General features: G+C 36.3%; 4 protein-coding genes across 4 annotated transcripts in view; all 4 read right to left on the bottom strand.

Moving 5' to 3' along the window:
- LOC145213305 (uncharacterized) overlaps positions 1-8,492 on the bottom strand; it is a 41,218-nt gene extending 32,726 nt beyond the window's left edge. Inside the window, exons 1-11 of the mRNA XM_080081532.1 lie at positions 8,351-8,492; positions 7,770-7,849; positions 7,175-7,328; positions 6,486-6,568; positions 6,018-6,171; positions 5,549-5,631; positions 4,497-4,650; positions 3,831-3,913; positions 3,243-3,396; positions 2,247-2,329; positions 676-829 (exon numbers count right to left, since the gene is read on the bottom strand). Coding sequence (XP_079937658.1) covers positions 676-829; positions 2,247-2,329; positions 3,243-3,396; positions 3,831-3,913; positions 4,497-4,650; positions 5,549-5,631; positions 6,018-6,171; positions 6,486-6,568; positions 7,175-7,328; positions 7,770-7,849; positions 8,351-8,454 — 1,286 coding nt within the window. The 5' untranslated portion in view covers positions 8,455-8,492. The remainder of the gene's footprint in view (positions 1-675; positions 830-2,246; positions 2,330-3,242; positions 3,397-3,830; positions 3,914-4,496; positions 4,651-5,548; positions 5,632-6,017; positions 6,172-6,485; positions 6,569-7,174; positions 7,329-7,769; positions 7,850-8,350) is intronic.
- A 27-nt stretch (positions 8,493-8,519) lies between these two features.
- Positions 8,520-11,926, bottom strand: LOC145213304 (uncharacterized). The gene is made up of 7 exons (XM_080081531.1): positions 11,850-11,926; positions 11,523-11,676; positions 10,530-10,612; positions 10,315-10,468; positions 10,127-10,209; positions 9,142-9,295; positions 8,520-8,652 (listed from the first exon to the last, which is right to left on the bottom strand). The coding sequence occupies exons 1-7, from the start codon at positions 11,914-11,916 to the stop codon at positions 8,520-8,522; spliced, it is 828 nt and encodes a 275-aa protein (XP_079937657.1). The 5' UTR covers positions 11,917-11,926.
- Positions 11,927-13,623: 1,697 nt separating this feature from the next.
- On the bottom strand, positions 13,624-16,614 carry LOC145213303 (uncharacterized). The gene is made up of 6 exons (XM_080081530.1): positions 15,649-16,614; positions 15,203-15,356; positions 14,937-15,019; positions 14,375-14,528; positions 13,849-13,931; positions 13,624-13,790 (listed from the first exon to the last, which is right to left on the bottom strand). The coding sequence occupies exons 1-6, from the start codon at positions 15,758-15,760 to the stop codon at positions 13,624-13,626; spliced, it is 753 nt and encodes a 250-aa protein (XP_079937656.1). The 5' UTR covers positions 15,761-16,614.
- Positions 16,615-16,635: 21 nt separating this feature from the next.
- Positions 16,636-25,783, bottom strand: part of LOC145213302 (uncharacterized) — a 70,629-nt gene continuing 61,481 nt past the window's right edge. The window contains exons 94-108 of the mRNA XM_080081529.1: positions 25,630-25,783; positions 24,683-24,765; positions 23,487-23,640; positions 22,938-23,020; positions 22,719-22,872; positions 22,563-22,645; positions 21,771-21,924; positions 21,477-21,559; positions 21,259-21,412; positions 21,103-21,182; positions 19,999-20,152; positions 19,705-19,787; positions 19,080-19,233; positions 18,612-18,694; positions 16,636-16,793 (exon numbers count right to left, since the gene is read on the bottom strand). Of these exons, the coding sequence (XP_079937655.1) occupies positions 16,636-16,793; positions 18,612-18,694; positions 19,080-19,233; positions 19,705-19,787; positions 19,999-20,152; positions 21,103-21,182; positions 21,259-21,412; positions 21,477-21,559; positions 21,771-21,924; positions 22,563-22,645; positions 22,719-22,872; positions 22,938-23,020; positions 23,487-23,640; positions 24,683-24,765; positions 25,630-25,783 (1,814 nt within the window). The remainder of the gene's footprint in view (positions 16,794-18,611; positions 18,695-19,079; positions 19,234-19,704; positions 19,788-19,998; positions 20,153-21,102; positions 21,183-21,258; positions 21,413-21,476; positions 21,560-21,770; positions 21,925-22,562; positions 22,646-22,718; positions 22,873-22,937; positions 23,021-23,486; positions 23,641-24,682; positions 24,766-25,629) is intronic.

Raw genomic sequence — 25,783 nt, 5'->3', positions numbered from 1 at the left:
GGCTGTCGCAAGTGCGTTTAATAATTAACTGATTTTCGGCATTGATACCTGTAGCTACTACAGCTATAGCAGTGGTTCTCAAACTCGGTTTTCGGGGCTGCATGCGGCTCCCAACTACTTATTTTGCGGCTCGCACCAGACCTCAGAAAACCACCAAACATTGCTATTTTAGCTTTCAAAGTCATAATCTTTAGTGATTTTCTTAGGGTTTCGTTTTTTTGCGGCTCCCTACACACTTAAAAATACCATTTGGCCCCGACAATAAAAAAGTTTGAGAACCACTGGTTTAGATTAACATTTGCTTGAAAACTTTAAACGCGTTTAGTCAAAATTAGGCAGGCTAGTATGTTTAGACATGCTTGAAAAAACATGACACTAAATATAAACAAAGAGTCCTTAACCAATGGTGCTGCGTCATTAAGATGTGCAAGGCCTATTTTTTAAGTGGAACATTGTTAAATAAAGACAATTGAAAAAGATATATAGAGTGAACCTTAGTTAAACCAGATCTTCCTAGGCTAACAAATACAAATGATTTGCAATGTGGCATGAATTTAACTAGTCGATATCGGTTAATTAAAAGTTTTTGGTACGAACAGGTCCACAGTACTTGAGGTTTAGTGTATTTGCCACATACAAAAAATACGGATTTGTTAAATAGGATAAATTTCACACCTGTATGTTAGTGCAGCTAATGTTGCCTGTTCAGTGGATGTTAGCTTGTCAGGATATTCATCGCCTGCTGGTAAACACCCAACCGAGATCCAAACAGTTTTCAAACATGCAATAGAATGAGGACCATGATATGTTGGACAATCGGCCGGTAATGCTGCAATTATGAACATAGTTTGTGACAGTCCAAATAAGGTTTTAGCTTCATATCAAAGACTTACCAATTCCAAAACAGTTTTGCTGTTCGATCAAATCCCCAACATCCGCGTCTGTTTTAGTTTTCTCCATTTCAGCATAAGCAGACCTACAGAAATATATTTTACAGTGCGCAAATCTGGCTTCGAGAGGACCGCAACATTAAAGACTTCAAATCAGTATGACATAAGACATAGCAAACCATAGGGTTAAGTAATTTTATTTTTGAAGAAAGGGCGGCAGTAATAGAGAGCTGTCCAAAACAATAACTATGCTTCATACAAAAAAGTTCTTCTAAAACATTAAAATTAAAGTACTTGATTCGCTTTGTTCTTAATCCTGGTAAACGGATTCAGGAAATCACTCCCTGTTCTATTGCCATTGTTGCAACGATTTCCTCCTTTCATTATAAATATCACAAATTTGGGAAATGTTTAAGTGACATGTGTTTTTTCTTTGCCTATTACGGTACTATCTTTTCAGCGTTTTTCTAATCTTTCATTGCATGTTCAGTCAGTTTAGTCTGCTGGGCTTTCAGTTGAGGATAGATCGTGTTTGTGAAGGAACTATTAGCTTTTTATGATTTGAATCCATTTAATTACTCTCTATAGACACTGAAGATGCTTTTTAGTGAAATTAATTTGTTTTTATAACACTGTCAACTGAATTTAACCTGGAAATAAACATTTCCCAACTTGAGATTTAATTCGCTTTATGTAGTTTATTTATATTTAACACAATTTTGCCACCTGTAGTCCATTGCAGCAAGTGAATCAAAATCAGCTGTGGAAAGTTTGTCAGGATACTCATTTCCTGCTGGTAAACATCCCACAAGACCCCAGATAACTTTCAAACAATCAGCAGTATGTGGTCCACCATAGGTCGGGCAATCCGTTGGTAAGGCTGAAAAGCGAAAAAAAAAATTAAATTCAACAAAATGCAACCAGTGTAAAATTTAAATATAGTTGCTTGAAGTGATGAGGCCAACTTTTTGCGGTTTTAAAATCTTTAACAAAACAATAGAAAAAGCACCATATACAAAAAACTACTGTGAAAAACAACTGTTTAGAATAAATTTGCTGTCATCAGTGTAACAGCAGTAGTTTGACAGCTGGAATATTTTTGTTGGACAGTGGGCAACATAAAATTTCTAGTCTCATTTGTCACGCTTCGGCCTTAATGCAACAAATTTGCTCTTTAAATTATCCATCAAAATTTAGCTGATGTAAAGGACAGCCTTTGACAAAAATCATTTATTTATGTTGGTCCATAAGAGGAAGTTTGCGCCCCCTATGGGGGCAGTGACGAAAACACTTCAAGGTCACTTTGAGAGGCACTTGATACACTGATATTATATTTCCTTTAATACTAGTATTTACCTATTCCAAAGCATTTAAGCTGAGCAGCATCTGTTCCAGCATCAGCATCAGTTTTTATGCTGGTCATATGAGCTTCCAAATCACTTTAAATGTTAAACAGTTATGACATACTTTTACACTTAATCTCAAGGAATGATTGTGCAAGTTTAAAACACAGAACACATTCCCTGTGCTTTCCAGTTGAACAATGGAAAGAGTAAAAATGTTCGAAAAATCGACACAATAATGAAATATTAACAGTGAGACAACTACAGTACTGTTGATGGTGATGCCATTTTTTGTACATCCTTCATTTAACCACGAACATTTAAGCTAGAACAATGGCCAATAGCAAAATAAATTCAAAAAATAACATAAATGCATGACATTTGAGGATTTAAGTAACCAAATATATCTGATGTTGCCATTTTTAAACAAAAAGAAGGCCAAGTTTGGCCCATAGGCCTGATGTTGTGCACTACTGCCTTGGTTATACAATACAGTTCAGTATAAGCCAAATTATGTAAATATAATCACAAACATTACTGCCAAAGTACTGGTGTATATACAATACATCGTTCAGACGTTTCAAAAATCTCTGTTGACATCATCAGTGTAGGTTGTCACTCAAGCTGTAGAACACAGTACATAAAGCACTTAGGAAAAACGGTGAATGTCAGGTGTGTGAAGTGACCTCACATACGATAACAGGGAACTGGCGTTTAGAACGTGGGCGTTGACAAAAAGATAAGGACCGAAGATATGGGTCAGGTGTAAAACAGACGCAGCATGGGAACTGTGTCGATGTTGAGCTCGGGGTCATGCTTTTGAATTCGAGGACTTTTACTTTGGCAGAAATGTTTATGATTAAATTACTTTTCCGTGTATAGTGCTCCTATATATATATATATTACAAGTCCGTGTATAGTGCTCCTATATATATATATATATGTAAATCTGGTTGGAGCACAAAAATGTGTCATGTCTGAATCTAGATTTTGCAGACAAGCAACTAACGTGTATGTAAGAATGCTCAGCGTTGCAACAGCAGTAGATGTAAGATTGGGAGGATTCTCACTTCCCTCTGGCAAACATCCAACTAAACTCCACACAGTTTGCAGACAAGCCATAGTATGTGGACCAAAAAACAATGGACAATCAGCTGGTAGTGCTGTAACAAAATTTCAAATAATAAGCTGATGAAATAAACAAGACATCAAACGTCTTTAAAAACACTGAACAAGCGCTTTTTCCACCAGGTTGCATATTTAATAAATTTATCGTTTAATTGGTGTGATGCTCAACAAAATACAAATTATATTATATTTTCACTGATGATGACAACTGTGTTTGTTGAAACGTCTGCTTAATAAAATGAACATGTTTTATACTATTTCGCTGGGAATTTGTTTTTTATCAAAAATACAAATTGATTTTGGAGAACTGTTTTCCACACTATTTTCCATATATTTCATACTTCATTTCTCCGATGAAGCCCTACCACTCTGGTGTGCAAAATGTCAGCAAAATTACTTGTTTTTGCAACTGGTGTTTTTTTAGCATTACACCAGTAGAACGTCAAATATGTTGAATCAATGGTCTTACCAGTTCCGAAGCAGTTTTGTTGTTGGACCAAGTTACCAGCGTCAGAATCAAGTTTGATCGTCTCCATTGTGCTATGGAGGTCCCTGTTATAACAGAAAGCATGCAGCCGTATAAATATATAATAAGAGCATCGAAACATTGACTATTTAAAATAAAACTGCTGGAAAAGCAATATGAACATTATGCCTGGCAGTGACTGCTAAATTAAATAAATAAACATTTTTGAAAAAAAGGCTTGCTGCATAAGTTAGGCTTGACATTTTAAAATCTGTGATTTTTCTTTATCAAAACTTGCATCTGTTTTATGTAAACCTGCAGTCCCATGTCATTACATAACATATTTGAGGCTGTAGCATGAAGGTTCTTAACTCAGGGTTTATGTATTGCCTGGGGTGTTCAATGTAACAATTTAAGGGTACAAGATACAGTGCACAAATATAGTCAATTTAGAAACATTTATCAAAGGAAAATGTTTCAGTGTGGTCTTCAAAAAGGTTTCAAAAATTATGACACAGAAAGTGTAACAAAGCTCGGAAATCTGCAAAATTTATTGTACATTACTACAATGTTATTTCTATCAGTCATTGCAAATAAGGGTTGAAAAACTGAGCCCAAATCACTGCCACAATAATGGCCGAAAAGTTTGCTTCTCACACAATAACTTACAGGTATTTAAGAGCAGACAACGTCGCTTTTTCAGCGCTTGAAAGCTTTCCAGGAAACTTGTTACCAGCAGGTGAACATCCAACCAAACCCCAAACAATTTCCAAACAATGTTCAGTATGTGGGCCTTCAAACTTCGTACATCCACTCGGCAAAGCTTCAAACAAACAGAAACATTCAGCACTTTGCAAACAGAAATTGGTATGTGATAACAAGTCAAGTTTTAGATGTTGGGCTATAACTAACCACTGTCTCGCCAAAATCAGCAAAATTAACCTTCAAACAACCTGGGAACTTGAAACTCTCTAAATCTAGGTTACAAATGTACAATCAACATAATTGTTTCAAAGTTATAGCGCAAGGAAAGAAACATTGTAACAGAAAACTTGACGAACCCCAGCCAAGTATTTTTTATGGGTTAAAAAGGATTTTTTTGTTAGAATTTTGTGGTCCACTATGTCACAAACATGTAGCTGCATGACATTTAGTCACGACCAACCAATTATTCCCTTTATTGCTTTGTTCTTCATAATGTTTTAATGTTGTGCAGCTATTTCTGGCTAGGTGATTGTTTTAATGCAGTTGTGTCGCTATGTGTTCTTTCACAACAAGTGGAATAAACCAAACATTGCAAGCCTCAGTTATTATAAAATTATTAGCAATCATCATTAGTACACAAAAAACAAACATTTTGCTTGAGTAAAGGCATGGAGATTATGCCATATCTTAACAGGGCATCAAAAAAATATTTAAAAGCTGCTGAACAGCGTAGCAATTTACTCCAAACAGCCAATTTCAGAATGAAACATTCTCTTCAACACAGTTAACAAATTCCCTAATTTCAAAGGTTGGATAAATGAAAGTAAACTGTGGTATCCAACATTAAAAAATGCTAGCTAACCAAAAATCAACAATTGTGTACATGGTGGAGATAAACATGTGGTAATACCTTGCCTTAGCTCCGTGAACCATATACAAACTGTTCAGTGGTCGGCTAATTAAGAGACACTGCCCCAGCCCAAGTATCTTTATAAGCACAACAAAATAAAACCCACCAGTTCCAAAGCAGTTAAGTTGTTCTGGACCATCACCAAGGTCTGCCTGTATTCGTGATGTGTTTACAATGCTCAGCAAGGCACTAAAATAAAAACAAGATGACATACGCAGTGATCAGCATTTAACAACACAGGATAAAGCAATACTGTGTAATGTTTTATTAAAGCTTTCATATCCTAATTTACATAAATAATCAGCCACAACCAGAGCCTATTGGCTTTATAAAGTTACGTTGTACAAACATACTGCTTTATTGCAATAAATTATCGCCTACCCCCTAAGTTCAACTGCTACGATATCGTTCATAAGCACCAGAGTTACCTAATAACTGAATAGCTGTGAGATGTTTAACTTTTCCCGACTAGCTTGATTGTGTCAATAAACTTTCTTGCAATTAGGTAATAAACCAATTCTATGCTTGGGCTAACAACACCTTTTCTTAACCAATGTAAGTAAGCTAAACCCTACGTGTAAGCTAAGACTTTCCAGGCATCGAAATCAGTTGTTGAAAGTTTGTCAGGATATTTGTCGCCCGCTGGTATACAACCAACTTTCGACCAGATTGCTTTCATGCAGTCAACGTCAAGAGGACCAAAGTAATCAGGACACTGAATAGGAACATCTATTGAAATATAAAGAAAATATGTTGAAAAACAAAAATGGATTGGCTAATGAACAATTAAGAAAAGAGAATATACTTAATTATGATTAATCGCATAATTCATTTAAGTGAATAAACCTGGTTAATTGCAAATTGTATACACTGTTCATACTGATTCTTAATAATCACTTGCTAAGCAAATATGCATGTGATTAACTACAAACATCTGTATGTGATTATTCATATAGCGCATTGCATATAGAAAAGTATGTAATTCAAAAATCATTATTTCCATTGCATCTCGCAAAAATGAAAGTCTTGAAATGATCACTTACCAACTCCGTAGCAGTTTTTCTGTTCCAAGGATGAACCAGCATCTGCATTTGTTTTAGTGGCTTCGAAATGAGCCCACACAGCCCTGCAGAGAAGCAACAAAACATTGTATGTTACTGCTGTAAGTGAGTCTCATATTAAACCCCTAACCGCTAAACCTGGCCAAAACCTTTTTTTTTCATAAGCCATGGGAATACCAACTTTCTTAACAGCTAAAAAGTTAACATAAATAAAGGTTTAAGGAGAGTTGTAACTTGGACCAGGCTGGTTTATTTCAATCCGAATTGAGGTCTGAAGTTAGCAACAACACATTTTTTACACATGTACATTTGGACTACGAAAATGAAATGACCATGCAAATGCAAAGGAGTGGAATTTCAGGAATTTGGTCCCAAACTATCCCAGTATACAGTTATCCTTTATGCAATTATTCCAATGTAGCTGAGCAGGGCAATGTGAGAACTAAAGAACTAGCTAAATGCTTGGATTATTTTTTAGGTACTTTATATAACATATTTAATGCCCTACAGAAGGTAAAGCAACACTTTCCAAAACAAAAATGTCGCTAATTTCAATTGCAAAACCAAGGTAAAATTAACTTTTTTCACAAACGTTATCAGTACTCCACAGTAGCAAACAATGTTATAGGAATTAAAAGTCTAAAATGGATAAAAAATGTCCGCAAACTAACCTATAAGTCAGTGATTCTAAAGCTACTATTTCAGCACTTGACAGTTTTCCAGGGAATTCTTGTCCGGCTGGCAAACATCCAACCAAACCCCATATCGTTTCCAGACAAGTCACACTGTGAGGGCCGTTGTACTTAGGACAGGCTGTTGGTAGAGCTGCACATAAAAGTAAATTGCAATTAGATTCATGCATTGATAGTTGAAACTAACTGAACATTAACAGGAATGTGGGCATTTCTCAGTGATCTTGTAAAGTTTTGTAACTTTTTCATTGCATAACATCAATGCCTTTAGCTTCAAAATAAAAATATACCTAGTTTAATGTAATTTGACTCTAAAAATCACTTAAAATATTATGAAGTTGATATGAAGTTGATATGCAGTACCATAAACAAGGTTACTTAAATTAACATTCTCCATCTAAATATTTTTTTGATCCCTCAACACATTTTTCCTAGAATAAAACACAATATCAGACCTAGGATATTACACCAAATGAGTTGAGGTCTATTTAATAGTCATTTGGTTTAACACAGAATTTGGTGGAAATGAAAAATAGCCAGAATGACAATGCTTCAGAGTAAACACAAAACTTACAAATTCCCAGACATTTAAGTTGTGCAGTTGGATCTGAATCTGCCAGAGTTCTTAAGTCATCCATTGTGTCGTATAAAGCACTGCAACATAACAACACAAAAACCTTGTTACTTGGTTCAACAATTCATTAACATAGCATCCATGCTTCAAAAAAAGTTACTAAAACAAGGTCTTTAAATCTTGGCAAAAGCATATGCTGGCCTTTCTCTTCAAGCCTCTGTGTTGAGAAAAACTACATAGGAACCTTATACAGGTATGGACAAGTAAGAATTTAAGAATAAACATTTTTATCAGAGATATGCAACATGTCACCACTGATTCAAATCTGTCTCATAAATAATAGTTTTATATACTTTTTATTAAGTGTGGCCCAGGAAGGTTTTTCAGTGCTAGATAGAAAATGCTACAAATCCTTTTCTTTTCTAGTAGAATTATACACAAATGATTACACAATAAAATGAACCAACAGTAAATAATGATGTGGGCACAAGTCATATCAGGTTTGCAAACTTGCCTAATATATTATTATCTACCACAAAATGTACTGCATGTATATCTGAGTACATCTGCAACAATCCCACCTGTAATTAAGGACTGACAAAAAAGCTTGTCTAGTAGCAGTGAGCTTATCCGGGTATTCATCGCCTTCTGGTAAACAACCGACATCATTCCAAACATATTTCATGCAAGCAACTGAATGTGGACCTCTGAATGTCGGACAATCCAGTGGAAGAACTGAAAACGAATTTTTCAATGGGTTTTTACTATATGTGTTTTCGAAGGGTAAAACTTAAACAAACCTTGTCCAAAGCAGTCTGATTGCTTGGCTGCATTGCCGGCATCTGCATCCATCTTAATATCATTCATGTGGTTAAACAACTCCCTGAAAATAAGAAACAGTTTTAAAATTCGGACCTGGCTTGGATTTAATAATTTAGCTAAACAGCACCAAACTCCTTTCTGAAGTAGAACACCTAAGACTCATTTCATTCAGAGCAGTGGTTACCAACCCACCAAGAAAAGCAACTTAATAGACTCGAAACAAGCTCAATTATTAGATATTTTTGAGCATATTAATGCACCCGGCGCAATTTTTATGCAACCTGATAATAATGCGGCTACAATGAAATGTGAATTTTACTTGTTATTTTACAACTTAATATAGGCATAATTGGTATGCAACAAAGTAAAACCACCTTGTGTTATAAGAAGGTGCAGCCCGCGATCTAATTATGGTAATTGTATTTGGCCCCACTATGACAAAGGTTGCACACACCCCTGACATAAATCATGCAAATTCAAAATGATTAACTTAATCATGAACCAAGGCTTTTACTGAAAAACAACCGTGAGAATTTGCTAAATTGATTACCTGTATGTAAGGGATTCCAAGGTAGTAATTTCTGAAGGAGCAAGTTTGTCAGGATATTCATCTCCTTTAGGCAAACAACCAACCAGATCCCAAACAACTTTCAAGCAAGCCATAGTGTGAGGTCCATTGTAGGTTGGACAGCCAGTAGGCATACCTTTAAGAAAACACCAAATTTGTACAATCATTTTTAACCAACATTCAACCATTTATTTACAACCAACACCCAATCATTTACAACCAACACCCAATCATTTACAACCAACAACCAACCATTTGCAACCAAAACCCAACCATTTACAACCAACACCCAACCATTTACAACCAAAACCCAACCATTTACAACCAAAACCCAACCATTTACAACCAACACCCAACCATTTACAACCAACACCCAACCATTTACAACCAACACCCAATCATTTACAACCAACACCCTACCATTTGAAACCAACACCCTACCATTTACTACCAAAACCCAACCATTAACAACCAACACCCAACCATTAACAACCAACACCAAACCATTTACAACCAACACCCTACCATTTATAAGCTACAAATCCATTAACAACCATCTTCAAGCTACACAACGACACCTATTTATTTACAACCAACACCCAACCACAACCATTTCACCCAACCGCAATCAACACAAAGTTTGATAGTAAAAACCTTCTACAGGCTTGATCACAAAAACAGAAGCCTAAAAAATTGGGCCTTAACTATTATTTTCTTCAAGCTGCACACTTGAAAGAAATATGGCCAAAAGTGTTGGCATCCAATGTTGCTCATAGTGGCCCTCAGTGTACTCAAGAGCTTGTGTGCATGTTCAAACATACAAACGCCTATACTACACAAGATTTGGTGTGTGGACAAAGCCTATTTTAAGTTTTTTACTGTGGTGACTGTGGTTTCTACATTTTTGCATTTTTTTCAGGCTTCTTACTGTTAAAATACAAACACACGAAATAAACAAACAATTTACTTATTCCAAAACACTTGAGTTGCTCGGGGGCAGTCCCACTGTCAGCATCAGTTTTAATGATTTGAAATGTTGATTCCAAATTCCTGCCAAAATGCAGAAATGCTATTTGCCAAGTCAAGCAAATAATATTCAACCCCAACCCATCTAATTTCACCTAAACTGTTTTATATGACAAGTTAATTACTTACGGGTACGGCAAAGCGACCAATACAGCAGCTGCAGCAGATGACAATTTATCAGGATATTCACTGCCCTCTGGTAAACATCCAACAGCTCCCCAAACACTTTTCAAACACGCCATAGAGTGTGGACCACTATATAGTGGACAATCGGCCGGCAATGCTGAAAAAGCAAAATAATTGCTATGTTTCCTGTATTTGTGGCAAATATATCAGCTGTTTACCAGCTCCAAAGCACTCCTGCTGTCGAAACACATCACCACCGTCTGCATCTGTCTTAATTGTCTCAAACTCAGTGTACAGTGTGCTAAGAAACAAAATAAATATTGTATGTAAGAAAGTAGCTAAGATGAATATTTTCATATTGGGATCAACCCTGAAGGGTCGATTCAGACCTGGAGCTGACATGTGAAGCATACAAGGCAGGCAACAGTGATTGTGATCCGACTTTCGGCGGTTTCTCCACTGAGTCTGTGTACCTCAGTTGGTAGAGCACGAGTCCCTGGAAGACTCCTGTCATGGGTTCGAATCCCACCGCAGGCTAGATTTTTCTAGCCTATGCCCTGCCATATGTTAATGCTTGGGAGACCAGCTGATTCAGTATGATGCCTTTAATAAACCTGGCGTACTGTGAATGTGAGAAAGTATTCATATTATTTTCTTCTAATCTAATGTATGAATCAGTTCATGTTTTGTTGTGTCATTTGCAGAACTGTCCGCATGTCTAGTGAAACTGGTTTGTATCGAGTAAGCTTTTTTACAAAGGCTTTAAACCAACAACATTTATTGCTTTAAAGCATGGGTGGAAAACCTATGGCTTGCAAGACAGATGTGGAACTTTTGGTGGCGATGTCTGACTCAGACAAATCTTAGTTTGCATTTCTTAACACAATGAGTAATAGCTAATTCTGCTGACATATAATCAATAGTGTAAAGAACTCCTCTTATGCTTCTTTGGCATTGGATGTGTTGTTTTTTAATGAACTTTATGAGTTTTATGTGTTGCAATGGAGGTAAGCGTTTATGACTTTCAGGTTTCAAGTGGATACGACAATGTTGTTTACAAAATTGCAAGCAAGACGAAAAAAGTGTGACATGCACAGCGATTTCTCTAAATTTGGCACAGTAGAAACACAAAAAATTGCATACAATGCAATCAATATATATTATGGCTCTTGAAAATGAAAATACGTGGACTTTAGCAATATTGTACTAACAGGTAATCTTTTGCTGCGAGAGCTGATCGTTCTGTAGGTGTCAGTTTGTCAGGAAATTTAGTTCCTGATGGCAAACAACCAACCAGATCCCATATTTTTTTCAAGCATGCGTCAGAATGTGGTCCATAGTAAGTTGGGCACTCAGTAGGCAAACCTGTGTGGTATAAGATGTGGTTAGACATAGATGATTCAGATAATTGCAACTTAGTAAATTAGAAAACTCATTTTAAAGCAACGGAATCCCAAACCTGTCAATCATTAGAAACATATTCTGCTTAATCATATATTCTGGTTCAGTCAAATAAAAACAAAAACATAGTTAGTTACTTTGTCCAAAGCATGCTAATTGTGCAGAGGCTGTTCCAGCGTCAGCATCAGTCTTTGTGTTCTGCATGTTTGTTTCTACATCTCTACAAAACAAAGCAACCAAAATTTCAACATAGGAAACAAAAAACTACAGATCCTTAAAAGAATCCTGAGTCGCTAAGTTTGGCAATCAGCAAAAAAGGGGCATGTCAGAAGTTGGCTACCACAAGTTGAACACAACATGCAAGTTTACTTTCATCTTTGCATGGCAACAGCTTTGTGCATAACACTAGATTGTGCAATACCAATTAAACAGTAATTAATGACATATACTGTCAACTTCAAGCCCATTTGGACCAAAAAATTGTCCCGATTAGGTGAAGATCTGGAATAACTAATAACAATTAGATCAACTCTTAACACATTACAAATCATTTGTACGTCAAGAATTAGGCAAAGATCCAAATAAACAGTGTATACTGGAAATCCGACATGTGGGCTGGTTTTTAGAATAACACTGGGCAACAAAAAAATATTTTTTTACTGGTGTCTATAATTTTTTACTTGATTTTGACTATTTCCAGTGCCCTGATTTCAAAAATGCAATCGGTTTATCTGTATCACGTCTAGTTTTCCTGTTATGGTACATCCACGTTTGAAAAACAATCTATATGTATACGCTATAGTGAAACTGGTTTTGAGTATTTTATTTGGAGTTAACGTTTAATTGCAAGAACAAAATTTCGAATTTAATTTTAAATGTAACAGGTGGACACTCCTAACCAACAAAATTCAACATATAAAACAAAAAAATGTTTCAAATTTGTAAGTTTTTAGGTATATCGGGTATAGGCCTACACATTTACTTCTGTAACTTTCAGAAATGACTGGCAGCAATATCGTCCCGTTTAATTGACCAACAGCAGTTAGCCAGGACCACATTATTTAGACACGTCTCGTTTTACTGATATCCTGTTGGAACCTTTCAGCTTAATTCTCATCATTTATATCCCTTACGTTTTAAGGGAAGTGTAGCTTTATACTTATTTTCGTACCGAATTTTTCAGATCGCTTAATAACTTAGTTATGTACTCTTTTCTAATAATTTCAGTCCCTTTCTACTGTTTTTGTTCATTACTGCAATATTCCAGTCAACATTAGGTAAGTGGAGCCCATTGCTTGCCCTAAACCCCTAAAGTCACATCGAAGTGTGCAAGATATGCACATTTGATACAAATCGTTTTTTTCTTCTTTTTAGTTGTGTTGTATTTAGTTGTGGATATTCACCAGTAATGTAGCATAAAACATCTTGTTAATTCATGCAACACCTTATAGATGACCTAGCCACTATTAATTTTAGTTTTACCACCTTGCTTTACGAGTCTGAAAATCACTCCATAAAACACGTATAGTTTAAAGTTACCACTAGCCTGCCCCAACATTTTTAGACAGAGCATAAGCATAGAACGCATATTCATGCTATGAAACTGACTGCACTGTAGGAAATTGATGTGTATAATGTAACAAAACTTTAACAAACACATAAAAGCATGATTTTAATGTCATTGAATCAATATGGTCGTAAATTTTGATTTTGTAAATAACTTAAAAAGTTGATCTGATTGAAGAAAACCGTAGTGATTTTTGAAATCAGCACCCTAAAATTAGTCAATATCAGTTTTAACATTAAAGACACCAAAAATTGTGTTGGCCAGTGTAATATATTAAAATGAACTTTAAAAGCATTTGACAAATTATTTTTCCTAATTAAGATAATTACTAAAGACAAAAAAATTTAAAATACAAGCCTGTATGTTAATGCTGACAATACAGCCTGTTGTGCAGACGTCAACTTGTCAGGATATTCATCACCCGCTGGTAAACATCCAACAGCGCCCCAAATGGTTTTCAAACAGGCATTAGAGTGAGGACCATTATATGTTGGACAATCACCCGGTAATGCTACAATTATGAATATAATTAGTGATAACCAGAAGTAAGCTATATAGTGTAGACTTACCAATTCCGAAGCAGTTTTGTTGTTGAATCAAGTCACCACCATCTGCGTCTGTTTTTATTTTCTCCATGTCACCATAAGCAGATCTAACAAAATACATTATTTTACAGTGAAAAAGTTTGGTTCCACTTTCAGGACACCAAAAAAATTTAGTAAGTCCTATACAACAACAATATTTAGTAAGTCCTATAATAAGGCCAAATACAATTGCAAACATAAATGACTTCAATGGGAATGAACCCAATAGGTGTTGTTAAGGCAGTGTTTCCCAATATGTTTCTATTCCATGGCCCAAATACTTAGTGGAAACCATTTTGTGGCTTATTGTATGCTGCTAACCATTGAAGAATGTTTGCAAAGATTTGCTCACAAATGATTATGACAGCTTAATTTATGCGATCACAAAACATGTTAAGGGAGCTTAGTGGTCTTAAGAAAAAGGGTTAACATTACCCACCGCTGGGCTATAGCCTATTGTTTGGAAACCAGTGCATAAGGTTAAGGTCAGATTAGCAATCAAAATTTCTACCTGTAGTCCTTTGCAGCAAGTGAATCAAAATCAGCTGTGGAAAGCTTGTCAGGATACTCATTTCCTGCTGGTAAACATCCCACCAGACCCCACATGACTTTCAAACAATCAGCAGTATGTGGTCCGCCATAGGTTGGACAATCCGTTGGTAAGGCTGGAGAATAAATAGCAAAACACAATCATATGTAAATTAGAGAGCAAAAATTGTCAATACAATATAGTTTGAAGATTATGTTCCAAGAGCACATAATATATAACCAAGCATCCAGCAGTTTTATTGTAAACAATCGACGTTTCAACGTCCTCGATTGTTTATGATAAAGCTGCAGCAATAGCCTAGCACAGTGGTTCCCAATCAGGGAGGAATTCCTACCTAGGGAGGAATTTTATGAGTTCAGGGGAGGAATTTCATAAAAACTGCAAAAAAATTACATTGAAAATGTTACAGAATATTTTTGTTTTTACATTATTATGTATTATTATAATTTGAACCCGGTTCACATTTGGGAGGAATGTAACAAAAAGGTTGGGAACCACTGGCCTAGCACATAGTATAGTTTACCTATTCCAAAGCATTTGAGTTGAGCAGCATCTGTCCCAGTGTCAGCATCAGATTTTATGCTGGTCATATGTGCTTCCAGGTCCCTTTGAACATTTAGAAAAAAATATTAAACCAAGTGCTGTAAATTTTAAAACGAATAATATTAAATCCAAACCTTAATGCTCCAAAAATACATATTAAAACATACATATCTATATATATTAATACCTAAATATTTAAACAAGAACAATTAAGATTGCAAAAAGTGGGTATGGATGCGTACTAACGTGTATGTAAGAACACTCAATGTATTAAAATCGGCGGTTGAAAGCTTTGGAGGATGCTCTGTACCAGCAGGCAAACATCCAACTGAAGCCCAAACAGTTTCCATGCACGCCATAGTATGGGGACCAAAAAATAGTGGACAATCGGCTGGCAAAGCTAAAACAACATTGGGTGTGATGTTTGTGAATATGGAAACACATTCCACAAAAAGCAAAATATTGATACAAAATTGATATTTATTACTGATTAACATGGTTTTGTCAGTTCCTGATTTGAATAATGTGAAATTAAATACAGTAAACCTTGATTAAACCAGATTCTGTTTATCCGGATCTTTGCCTAATTGGAATAAAATTTTTGTCGAGTCCGGATAACCAAGTTTTACTGCATGTGATGCAAAAAGAGTTTTGCAACAGTGATAAAATATATAAAGCATCAAACATCTTACCAGATCCAAAGCAATTTTGTTGCTGGATCAAGTTACCAGCGTCTGAATCAAGTTTAATTGCTTCCATTGTGTCATAAAGATCCCTGTAAAAGTAAAATCGTTGCATAAGCATTAGGTCAGGGGAGTCGAAACTTTTTTCAAAGGGGGACAAGTTTTGCTAGATGAAGACGCCCACCAACTTTTTGCAGGTTATTAACCAGAGAAATAGAACTGGTAAATAAAGTTCCATGGAAAGCTTTAGTGTGAAGTCGCCACAAACTATGGCAGGCGATATGCAACATGATGTGAAACAACAACTGCGGATATAAAATGCTGCCACAGGCTGCACTTTGGACACCCCTACTTTGAGCGCACCACTAAACATTTTTTAAGTCTCTGAATTTTTTACAACGTTTTTCTATTAAATCAGAAAAAAATAGGTTTCACCTTATCAAGCAGTTCTTAATGCCATTACATTTCATTTTAAACATTGTGCAGTGACAGTTGGGCAGAACAAACAATACAAGTTATAGCAGAAACTCCTTTTGCTCTTTCAAAACTGCGACAGAGTCGGGGGCAGACCAGTGGTACTCAACCTTATAATACCTGACTACATTTCTACGGCTACATACCACCTAAACCCTGTTTCAACAAGTAGCCTAATACATAGGCCTACTCTTCATGACTAGACTAGCCTATTTCTAAAACCTGCAAAGTTAAAACCAGAGTTGATCAGTTGGGTCAGTTAAGTTGAGCTTAATGATCTGACTTGAATCAAGTGTAACAGTAAGTTACTCGTGTACTACTTCAATAATTCCGGCATACCACTAATGGCATGCATGCCACAGGTTGAGAATCACTGCTTTAGACAAACAAGGCGACTTAATACCTTCTTCCTATATTACAATATTTTTTACTGTATTTGACAGGTGGAAACTTTTACGATATACTTGGCAAAATTCTCAATCTGTGGCTTGCATGCCTTTGTAATTTTGCTCATGCATTCACTTACACATAAATCAGAGCAGACAATGCAGATTTTTCAGCAGTTGAAAGCTTTCCAGGAAACTTGTTACCCGCAGGTGAACATCCAACTAATCCCCAAACAACCTCCAAGCAATGTTGAGTATGTGGGCCGTTGTATACTGCACATCCGGTGGGCAAATCTGCACAAAAAATTGGAGATTTTGATTGTTAATATAAAATCAGTATCCTACTAATTTAATGCTAGTTATTTGATTCACTCCAAACTGAAATTCATGCAAAACTAATTTCGTTTATGTGGCAACTGCCAACTTGTGCTCAGTAAGAATGTAAGTCTGTTTTAATTAGAGATGTACCGAATATTCGGTTTGCTGAATTTATTCGGCCGAAACGGGCACTTTTGCAAAGATTCGGTTACGGCCGAATAATTTGTTGCGATTCGGCCGAAACCGAATCTTTTACGAACACACATTTAAAGCGTTAAGCGTATCTTTTCTGCTCAGTACCAACGAAAATCCAGTCAATTGTTCCCTTTTTCAGCACATTATCGTTTTTCCCACTGCAGACAAGGGTTGGAAATCATGCTTGAAGGAATGTTAAACCCCGCAGAACTAAGATGAGGACGAAACACAACTATTCTGCACTAATTGCCTGGTAGCAAAACTTATGTTTTCATGTCAAACGCGTAGCGTATGACATCGCGTGACGTCATAAATGATTCGGTTGATTCGGCCGAATTTATTCGGCAAAACCGCCGAATATTCGGTTTCGGCCGAATCGAAATTTCAACGATTCGGTACATCACTAGTTTTAATACAAAATACAGTTTGTGAACAGTTATTGCAGCAGGGATGTGCAACCCTTGGAAACATAGACACTGAGTTTTACAAAGCGCATGGTGGTGAACGTAAAATTAAACTAAACTTATTGTGATGTCACTAAAGCAAGGAACAACAAGAATCGCTATCACTGAGACAACCGTTTATTACAGTGGTTCTCAAACTTTTTTGACCGCGACCCAAATCTGAGCTTTATGAACATCTTGCGACCCAAGCCTCAAACACCAAAAATTTATTTTTGTATGAATTGTTATCAACGCTAACTGTTACTTTCCAAGTTCAGTTTCATATGATTAAACTCCTATCATTCCCCGTGCTAACGTGTTAAAATCGCCGTGTGCGTAATAGAAAATTGGAAGAATATTGTCTGCATGTTATAATCTGATTGGTTCATTTTGCTGTATAGCGTTGTCGAGTGAGGCTGTTTTGGCTACGGTGCTATCAAAACTCTCAGAAAACCATTTACTTATGCTGCAATTCTCCAAAGTTACTAAGATAAAGCCACATAAAATGCCTATGATACAATAATTCAGTCAGGACTGAGAATTAAAAATACTTGAAAATTGAAATGAACAAAGTTCGTTTGGGCAAAATTGAATCACCACAGCGCGACCCATTTTGTGACCCTGCACGACCCATGTTTGGGTCGCGACCCATACTTTGAGAACCACTGGTTTATTACAACAAATTTGGATTGTGAGCAATGATGTCATTGCATTACTGGCAAACTATTGTGTGTTTGGCATCATAAACAAGGTACTAGTCAATGCAGGTTGCAATGTAAAACACTTGCAGCTATTTTGCAAATAAGTTACAAACCAACCAAAATACATGGTGACTGACAACGTGTTTGAAACAACACAAGGTGCTTGTGCTTAGCAAACAAGGTGATTGGTCATAGCTTGCCAAATGATTTGCTAGCTTATATTGAAGTACTTTTTGATGGTTTGTTTTCACTGTGTTATTATGTAGTAATTATGAAAACCCAACCTAGACGCTAGAATCTGTCTGTTTTATGTTTCCACTTTTAATTAACTGACAAAAACCACCATTACACATAACAATGGCAGTACAAGTTAATGGCATGGGTATTCAACAGGGTAGTGCAGATTGTAATTTAATGTGTAATAAACCTTACGACATCTACACATTTTTGCTTACTGATTCCAAAACAGTTGAGTTGTTCTGGTCCATCACCAAGATCTGCCTGTATTCGAGTTGTGTTCATTATGCTCAGCAAGTCACTGCAAAGAAATAAATCAATTCAACAAAGTTATAGACCCAGAGATGCACAACCCTTCAATCACTGAATTCCTAATGATCAACTCTCACAATAAGGTCTATGACCGCGGTCCATCTCAGACTGATATCAAGTTGATCAGGAGGGATGCAAAAAAAAAAAAGTTTGGGGAATGTTGCTGTACATAGATGACTTTTTGTCAATTATTCAGTAGAATATGTTAATAAGTTCACACAACAAATAATCTGTAGGTGCTTGTTACATCACAAAAGTAACAGTCGCAATAGTAATTGTTAAATTGTGCTGCTACTTGCTCCATTTTTTTTGTGTGTGTTACGAAATAAATTGCTGTTTTGCCATTATCCATAATAATTGTGGCCCAAACTTACACATAAGATAGAATGTTCCAAGCATTGAAATCAGCTGTTGAAAGTTTGTCAGGATATTTGTCACCCGCTGGTATACAACCAACTTTGGACCAGATTGCTTTCATGCAGTCAACGTCGAGAGGACCAAAGTAATCAGGACACTGAGCAGGAACATCTTTGAAATACAAAAAACAAGTTAATTAATGTGCTAAAACTACTTAAGAGCGATAACATGAGGTGCTTTGTACTTGACCAAACTAAATACTTGCAATTCCGGTCAATCCCTTTTAAACAATATAAATTTATCTGCTTTTGACAAAATCACTTTCATGATTTGCTTGAAGACCAAATTTGTCTTATAGTTTTTTAGATTTTTCTAGCCTACGACTTGCATGAAAATGCTTGGTGACCAACTGATTCAATTTGAGGTCTTCAATAGGCCTGGTATACTATGAAAATACAATAAATTACCGTCTCTCATTCCTATTTATTCTCACCACCTAACTATGATCACAAACATGTTAATGGGGGTGCTGGGGAGCACTTTGGGAACAACTGCAGCAAGTAAAGCTTTGCTACTAATAATGTGACATAGTGATTCAGGAAGGTCACAAGTTATGTGAAAGACAAAAACCTGTCTACTTACCAACTCCATAGCATTTTTTCTGTTCCAAGGAAGAACCACCGTCTGCTGCAAGTTTGGTGGTTTCAAACTGACCCCAAACCGCTCTACAACACAACAACCAAAATATCTAAGATTGTATTAAGTAATTTTGGTTAATATACTCCCTTGTTTAAGATATTACGAAACGTGCAATAAAACAGGCATCTTGATGGCATAATTATTATGATCGTACTGCGTTCATGCCTTTCTCAAATCAAGAAAAAATAAATCAAAACAAACTTGTTCTACATGTGAAAAACGGAGAAGGTTTTTCACCTGTATGTGAGAGATTCCAAGGCAAATATTTCAGCACTTGTCCGTTTGCCAGGATATTCACTTCCTGCTGGCAAACATCCAACCAAACCCCATATTGTTTCCAAACAAGCCAAGCTGTGAGGGCCGTTGTACTTCGGACAGGTTGTTGGCAGAGCTGTACAACAAGATGAACATTTTATTAAAAAGCATCATTGTATCCAAAAGTTAACCACTTTATCTACATGTAAACCAGTGTGGTATTATTATTTGCTTCATAGTACAAAATAGCTGCAGCGCTTTTGTTATGATCCACCAATTGTGCCATTCACTATTTTGCGCTCCATAACGTTTCAAGGTTGAGCAGCTATCTCCCGCTCGGTGATTGTTTAAGTGCCATTGTGACGCTATATGTGCTTTTACTAAGTGGAATAAACTCAAGTTAATGATTCTGTTAGATAGTGTGATATTACTGCAAAGAAGACACCCTGAATTAGATGTCGAAACGACCGATGAGTTATTTATAATTGCCGGTGAAACAAAAATGAAAGTTTCAACAACACTATATTCATACACATGTAAAGTTACAAAGCCCTTTTTTGTGATAAAATATTTGTGTGTAACATATATTTGTTTAGTCTGTAAATGAATAATTTCGGCTGTTTTTATTCTATTTGAATAAGATTGATTCCTGGTAAACGGAAAGGTTTGTTGCTGATCACAGTAAAAGCCTGCTGATGTTGAGTAACGTTTAATAGATAGTTCCACTTTTTAGCTGACCCATGAAAACAGAACATGACAGTGTATAATGTTGGGTAGTGTGTCATTGCCCTTAATCAGACATCCAAACGACGGATAAGTTGTTTATAATTGCTCGTGGAACAAAAATGAAAGTTTATAAAATATGCATGTAAAGTTGTCAACAGTTTATCACAAAGCCAATTTTGTGATCAAGTGGAATCAGTAGACACAGAAAGGATGCTTCTGGAATTGTATTCATGGTGAAGTTAAATAAATAATGCACTGGTGTAGAATTTAAGCTGCATCTATTTATTTCAACAGGTAAACAATTTTAGCTAATTTTACAATCAATTTAATTTGGTGTTTGAATAAAATACAAAAACTTACTAAGTCCATAACATTTAAGTTGTGCAGCTGGGTCTGTATCTGCCAGAGTTCTTATATCACTCATTGTGTCATACAAAGCACTGTAATGTACATAAAACAAAAAAACAAGGTTACAAGCAATTATGTACTGCAGCTTCGCAATACAGAAACACTTACGTATAGTTGAGACCTGACAAAAAAGCTTTTCTGGTAGCAGTGAGCTTATCTGGATATTCATCGCCTTCTGGTAAACAACCGACATCGTTCCAAATGTATTTCATGCAATCGCCAGTATGTGGGCCTCGAAACAATGGACAATCCGCCGGAAGAGCTACAACAAATAAGTTGGTTACAGCTGCACAATTTGTCTTTAGCCACACAGGTTGTGTACTTACCTGAGCCGAAACAATCCGCTTGCTTAATATCATTTCCTGAGTCCGCATCAGTTTTAATTGCTGTCATGTGAGCGAACAATTGTCTAAAAAAACAAAGATTTCAATTATGTTGTAGTATAGGTAACTAGTGCTGAATTAATAAAGTACAATAAATATTATGTCACAAGTAAAAATGTGAAAGCTGGTGCAAACCAAGGCATGTTTCAGGTTACAGCATCAATTTCCAAGTAAATAAATTAACGTGTTAGAAGCAAGTCAAAGAAAGGGTATTTGATTTCACTTCTCACCACGCACCTGTATGTGAGGGTATTCAATGCAGTAATTTCGGTAGATGTAAGTTTGTCAGGAAATTCATCTCCTGCAGGCAAACAACCAACCAGATCCCAAACAACTTTCAAGCAAGCCATAGTGTGAGGTCCATTGTATGTTGGACAGCCAGTAGGCATAGCTGCAAAATAAACATGTGAAAGCGGTGTAACAAATAATACAGGTATAAAGTATTGTAGTACACCAGGCCCATTGAAGGTGTTATACTGTATCAGACCAATCTTTCAAGCATTATGACGTCACAAAAAATCTCCTTTCTACGTTTTAGCTCTACAAGGTCTCTTATGTCACCGGCGTTGTTTTATTAAGCTGCATATGCCCATAAAGTAAGCAGTGTTCCACCATCTAATACAATTGAAAAATCATTCGTTTTTGTTCATAGATTTCCCTTCTCGGCTCGGCCCATCCTAATGACAAGGCATAGGCTAGAAAAATCTAGCTTGTGGTAGAATTTGAACCCACAAAAGGAGCCTATACCAACGATTGGCACTCTTTTCCACTTAGTTGGGTAGACAGCTGGATTTGGTATAACACATTTAATAGGCCCAGCACAATGTGTTTCATATTATGAATGTGCTATTATGCCTGGTTAGCTTGAAGATTTAAGGGCTGATCAGAGTAATGAGTTCATCTGGTACAATGTAGTTGGGATTTCAAGTGAACTATTTAATATTCACCCCCTACAAAATCCCAGACCTAAAACAACAAGACTAATTGACAAACACCCTATCCCACTTCTATATTACACACAACCAGTACCTATTCCAAAACACTTCAGTTGCTCGGAGGCAGTCCCACTGTCAGCATCAGTTTTAATGGTCTGAAATGTTGATTCCAAATCCCTGAGAAACCACAAGTTGTTGTAAATGTCATATGATTTCAAATGTTAAAAAATGTAGAAAACGATTTACTTACGGGTAAATCAAAACAACCAAAACGGCAACTTCAGAAGATGACAATTTATCAGGATATCCAGTGCCCTCTGGTAAACATCCAACAGCTCCCCAAACACTTTTCAAACACGCGATTGTGTGAGGACCACTATATACTGGACAATCAGCCGGCAATGCTGTAAAAGCAATACGATTAATATGTTTTCTTTGTATATTTGTGACCAATTCTTAAACTGTTTACCAGATCCAAAACATTCCTGCTGTCGAAACAGATCACCACCATCTGCATCTGTCTTAATTGCCTCAAACTCGGCGTATAGCGTTCTAAGAGAATAATGTAAGTTGGTACATTAGTGGTTAGGGCAATAAATTGTATTTACACATGAAATATAAAAATTCTATTTCAGCTCTCTTTATCTTCCATGTACACATCAGCTACATCAGCTCTAAGCTCTACTTTAAAATAGTGAAAAAAATGTGCTTTGGCAAAGTTAACCAAACTTATTCTCAACATTTCAGATTTAATTAAAAACCAATGCGAATTTTAAAGATATATCTTTAAAACCAAAGGGTGAACGACTAAGTTGTTTTTTCTGAACTTACATCTATTGCTATAAGGCTTTTTAGTCTTCATCTAGCAAGCAACGGACTGGGTGATTTCAGCTTTAAGTTTCAATTACGAGTATTACATCAGAATATTGAATATATGCTGACATTTTTTGTTTACAAAACCTGAACCTAGTAGAATGCTTACACAATCAAATAACTTTGACATACACAATCTACTCACACATAATCTTTTGCCGCAAGAGCTGCTCGTGCTGTAGTAGTCAGTTTGTCAGGGAATTTGGTTCCTGATGGCAAACAACCAACCAGATTCCATATTTTCTTCAAACATGCATCAGAATGTGGTCCAAAGTATGTTGGGCAATCAGTGGGTAAACCTGCATGAAGGAAGATATCACTTGAAACAACATAATTTCATATGCACAGTGCCATTACATAACACTTCGGTATGTAATAAGTTTTCGAAAAGAGTAAGTTATCAGCTGCACACAGTGTACAATGATTCAACTTATAAGGTCTAATTAGTACAGCTGCTGACAAGAGATGGCTGTAGGAATTGTTGTAAGTACCATACAGCAATCCAGTTTGTTGGGAACAAGCTCAAAAGCCAAATCAACTAGCAGGGATGTGCCAAAATTGCAAATGTTCTGTTTGGTCGAGCACCGAGCATCTCACGCTAATGCTCGGCCGAGCACGCTCGGTGCATTATGACGTCACAAAAAATCCCCTTTCTACGTTTTAGCTCTACAAGGCCTCTTACGTCACCAGCGGTGTATTAAGCTGTTACAGGCCTCAGAAGTACACGTTTTTCCACAATCTAATACATTTGAAAAATCATTTGTTTTTGTTCATAGACACCCTTTCGAACACTAGTTACTTATGTTAGCAGGGCATGAATATGCAAATTTAATGCTCTGGTCAGTTTGCGCAACTGCTCGGCCGAGCACCGAGCATCAAAAACAGCGATGCTCGGTACCGAGTACTCGGGTTCTGGCTCGGCTCGGCGCATCCCTATCAACTAGTTTGATGTCACAACCGGACAATAACAACACTAGAATGGCCAAAAAAGCTATATTAGCTCATATGGGCGATTTCTCGTCACCAGCTCCATTGATGAGATTTCATAGGTCGAAACAGTGTACAGTGTCTGCAGCTTACGATGTATTAGCTCCACACTTTTGTACATGTAAACCTATCAGGTATTAAACTGCAGACTAAATGTTGTGTTCTTTAATGCTTGCTGCTTAACTACACATACCTTATAGGTTGAAACAGTATGCACTGTATCATTTTTTAATATGATTCCAGACCACAGTATGTTAAAAATTACAAACTGCATAGTATTCACATCCTACTAGATGCCAAATATAAGCAGTACTACTGAATGAAATTTCAAGTTGTGATTACAAAAATATTTACTTTTTCCAAAACACTTGAGTTGGTCCGGACCTGATCCAGCATCAGCATCAGTTTTTATTGTTGTCATCGCTGCCTCCAAAGCGCTTTAAACACAAATAGCAAATTTGCAGGTTAACAAATGGAGAATTGAAATGCTGGAACCAGTAACCCAATAACCAGCCTAAGCCATGTTACCAAGAATTTTTTTTTACAAACAATAACTCATTCTTAAAACAAGGTGCAGGATCATATACAAGCAATCTGTGAAGTTGTACTTTTATTGTGAAGCTTGTTATGCGCTCATTTTACTTTACTTTATAGTGTTGAAAACACATGGTAATACATCAAGACTAAAAATGCTGATCAAATGACATGTTTTTACTAGAGATGCACCGAATTTTTGGTTTGTTGAGTTTATTCACACCGATCAACAATATTAATAAGATTGGGTTTCGGTCAAAAAATTCGTTTCAATTCAGATGAAACCAAATCTTTACAAATTTAAAGTGTCAAACATGTCTTTTCTGCCTACTAAGGTACTACACCATCTTTCAAACTATGTCATAACTAAAATCAGACCCATTCTAATTACTTTTAAAAGATTTCATTTTCCCACTACAGACAAAAAGTCAAGAATTCATTGCCAGATTGGCAACCATGTCTGAAGCAGCCTTAATCCTTACAGAACTCAGATGATAATGAAAGACAATTATCATGTTGTAAAAGCAGCACCACTGTTTACATGATACAAAAACTAATGCTGTAGAGCTGGACTTCTTGGTTGATTTACCAAAACATGATTCTGTCATATTGGCAACCAGGTTAACTCAAAGCAACCAAGAACTTACCGTGACAAGTTAAAATATATATACACAGAACAGACTAATGGGTTAGTGATCATACTAAAAAACTTATTCATTCGTGCAGGCATAGCAACAGCTCTTTTGAGTTTAAGACACAGTACTTACGGATAAGTTAACCCAGCTAATGTTGCTTGTTCCGCAGATGTTAATTTATCAGGATATTCATCACCAGCTGGTAAACATCCAACTGTGCCCCAAACACTCTTCAAACAGGCAATAGAATGAGGACCATTGTATGTTGGACAGTCAGTAGGTAATG

This window comes from Phallusia mammillata, chromosome 2 (assembly GCF_965637545.1).
Source record: "Phallusia mammillata chromosome 2, kaPhaMamm4.hap1.1, whole genome shotgun sequence".
In the NCBI taxonomy this organism is placed as follows: domain Eukaryota; kingdom Metazoa; phylum Chordata; class Ascidiacea; order Phlebobranchia; family Ascidiidae; genus Phallusia; species Phallusia mammillata.
The sequence above is the reverse complement of the archived record's forward strand: the minus strand, read 5'-3'. Positions and strand labels throughout refer to the sequence as shown.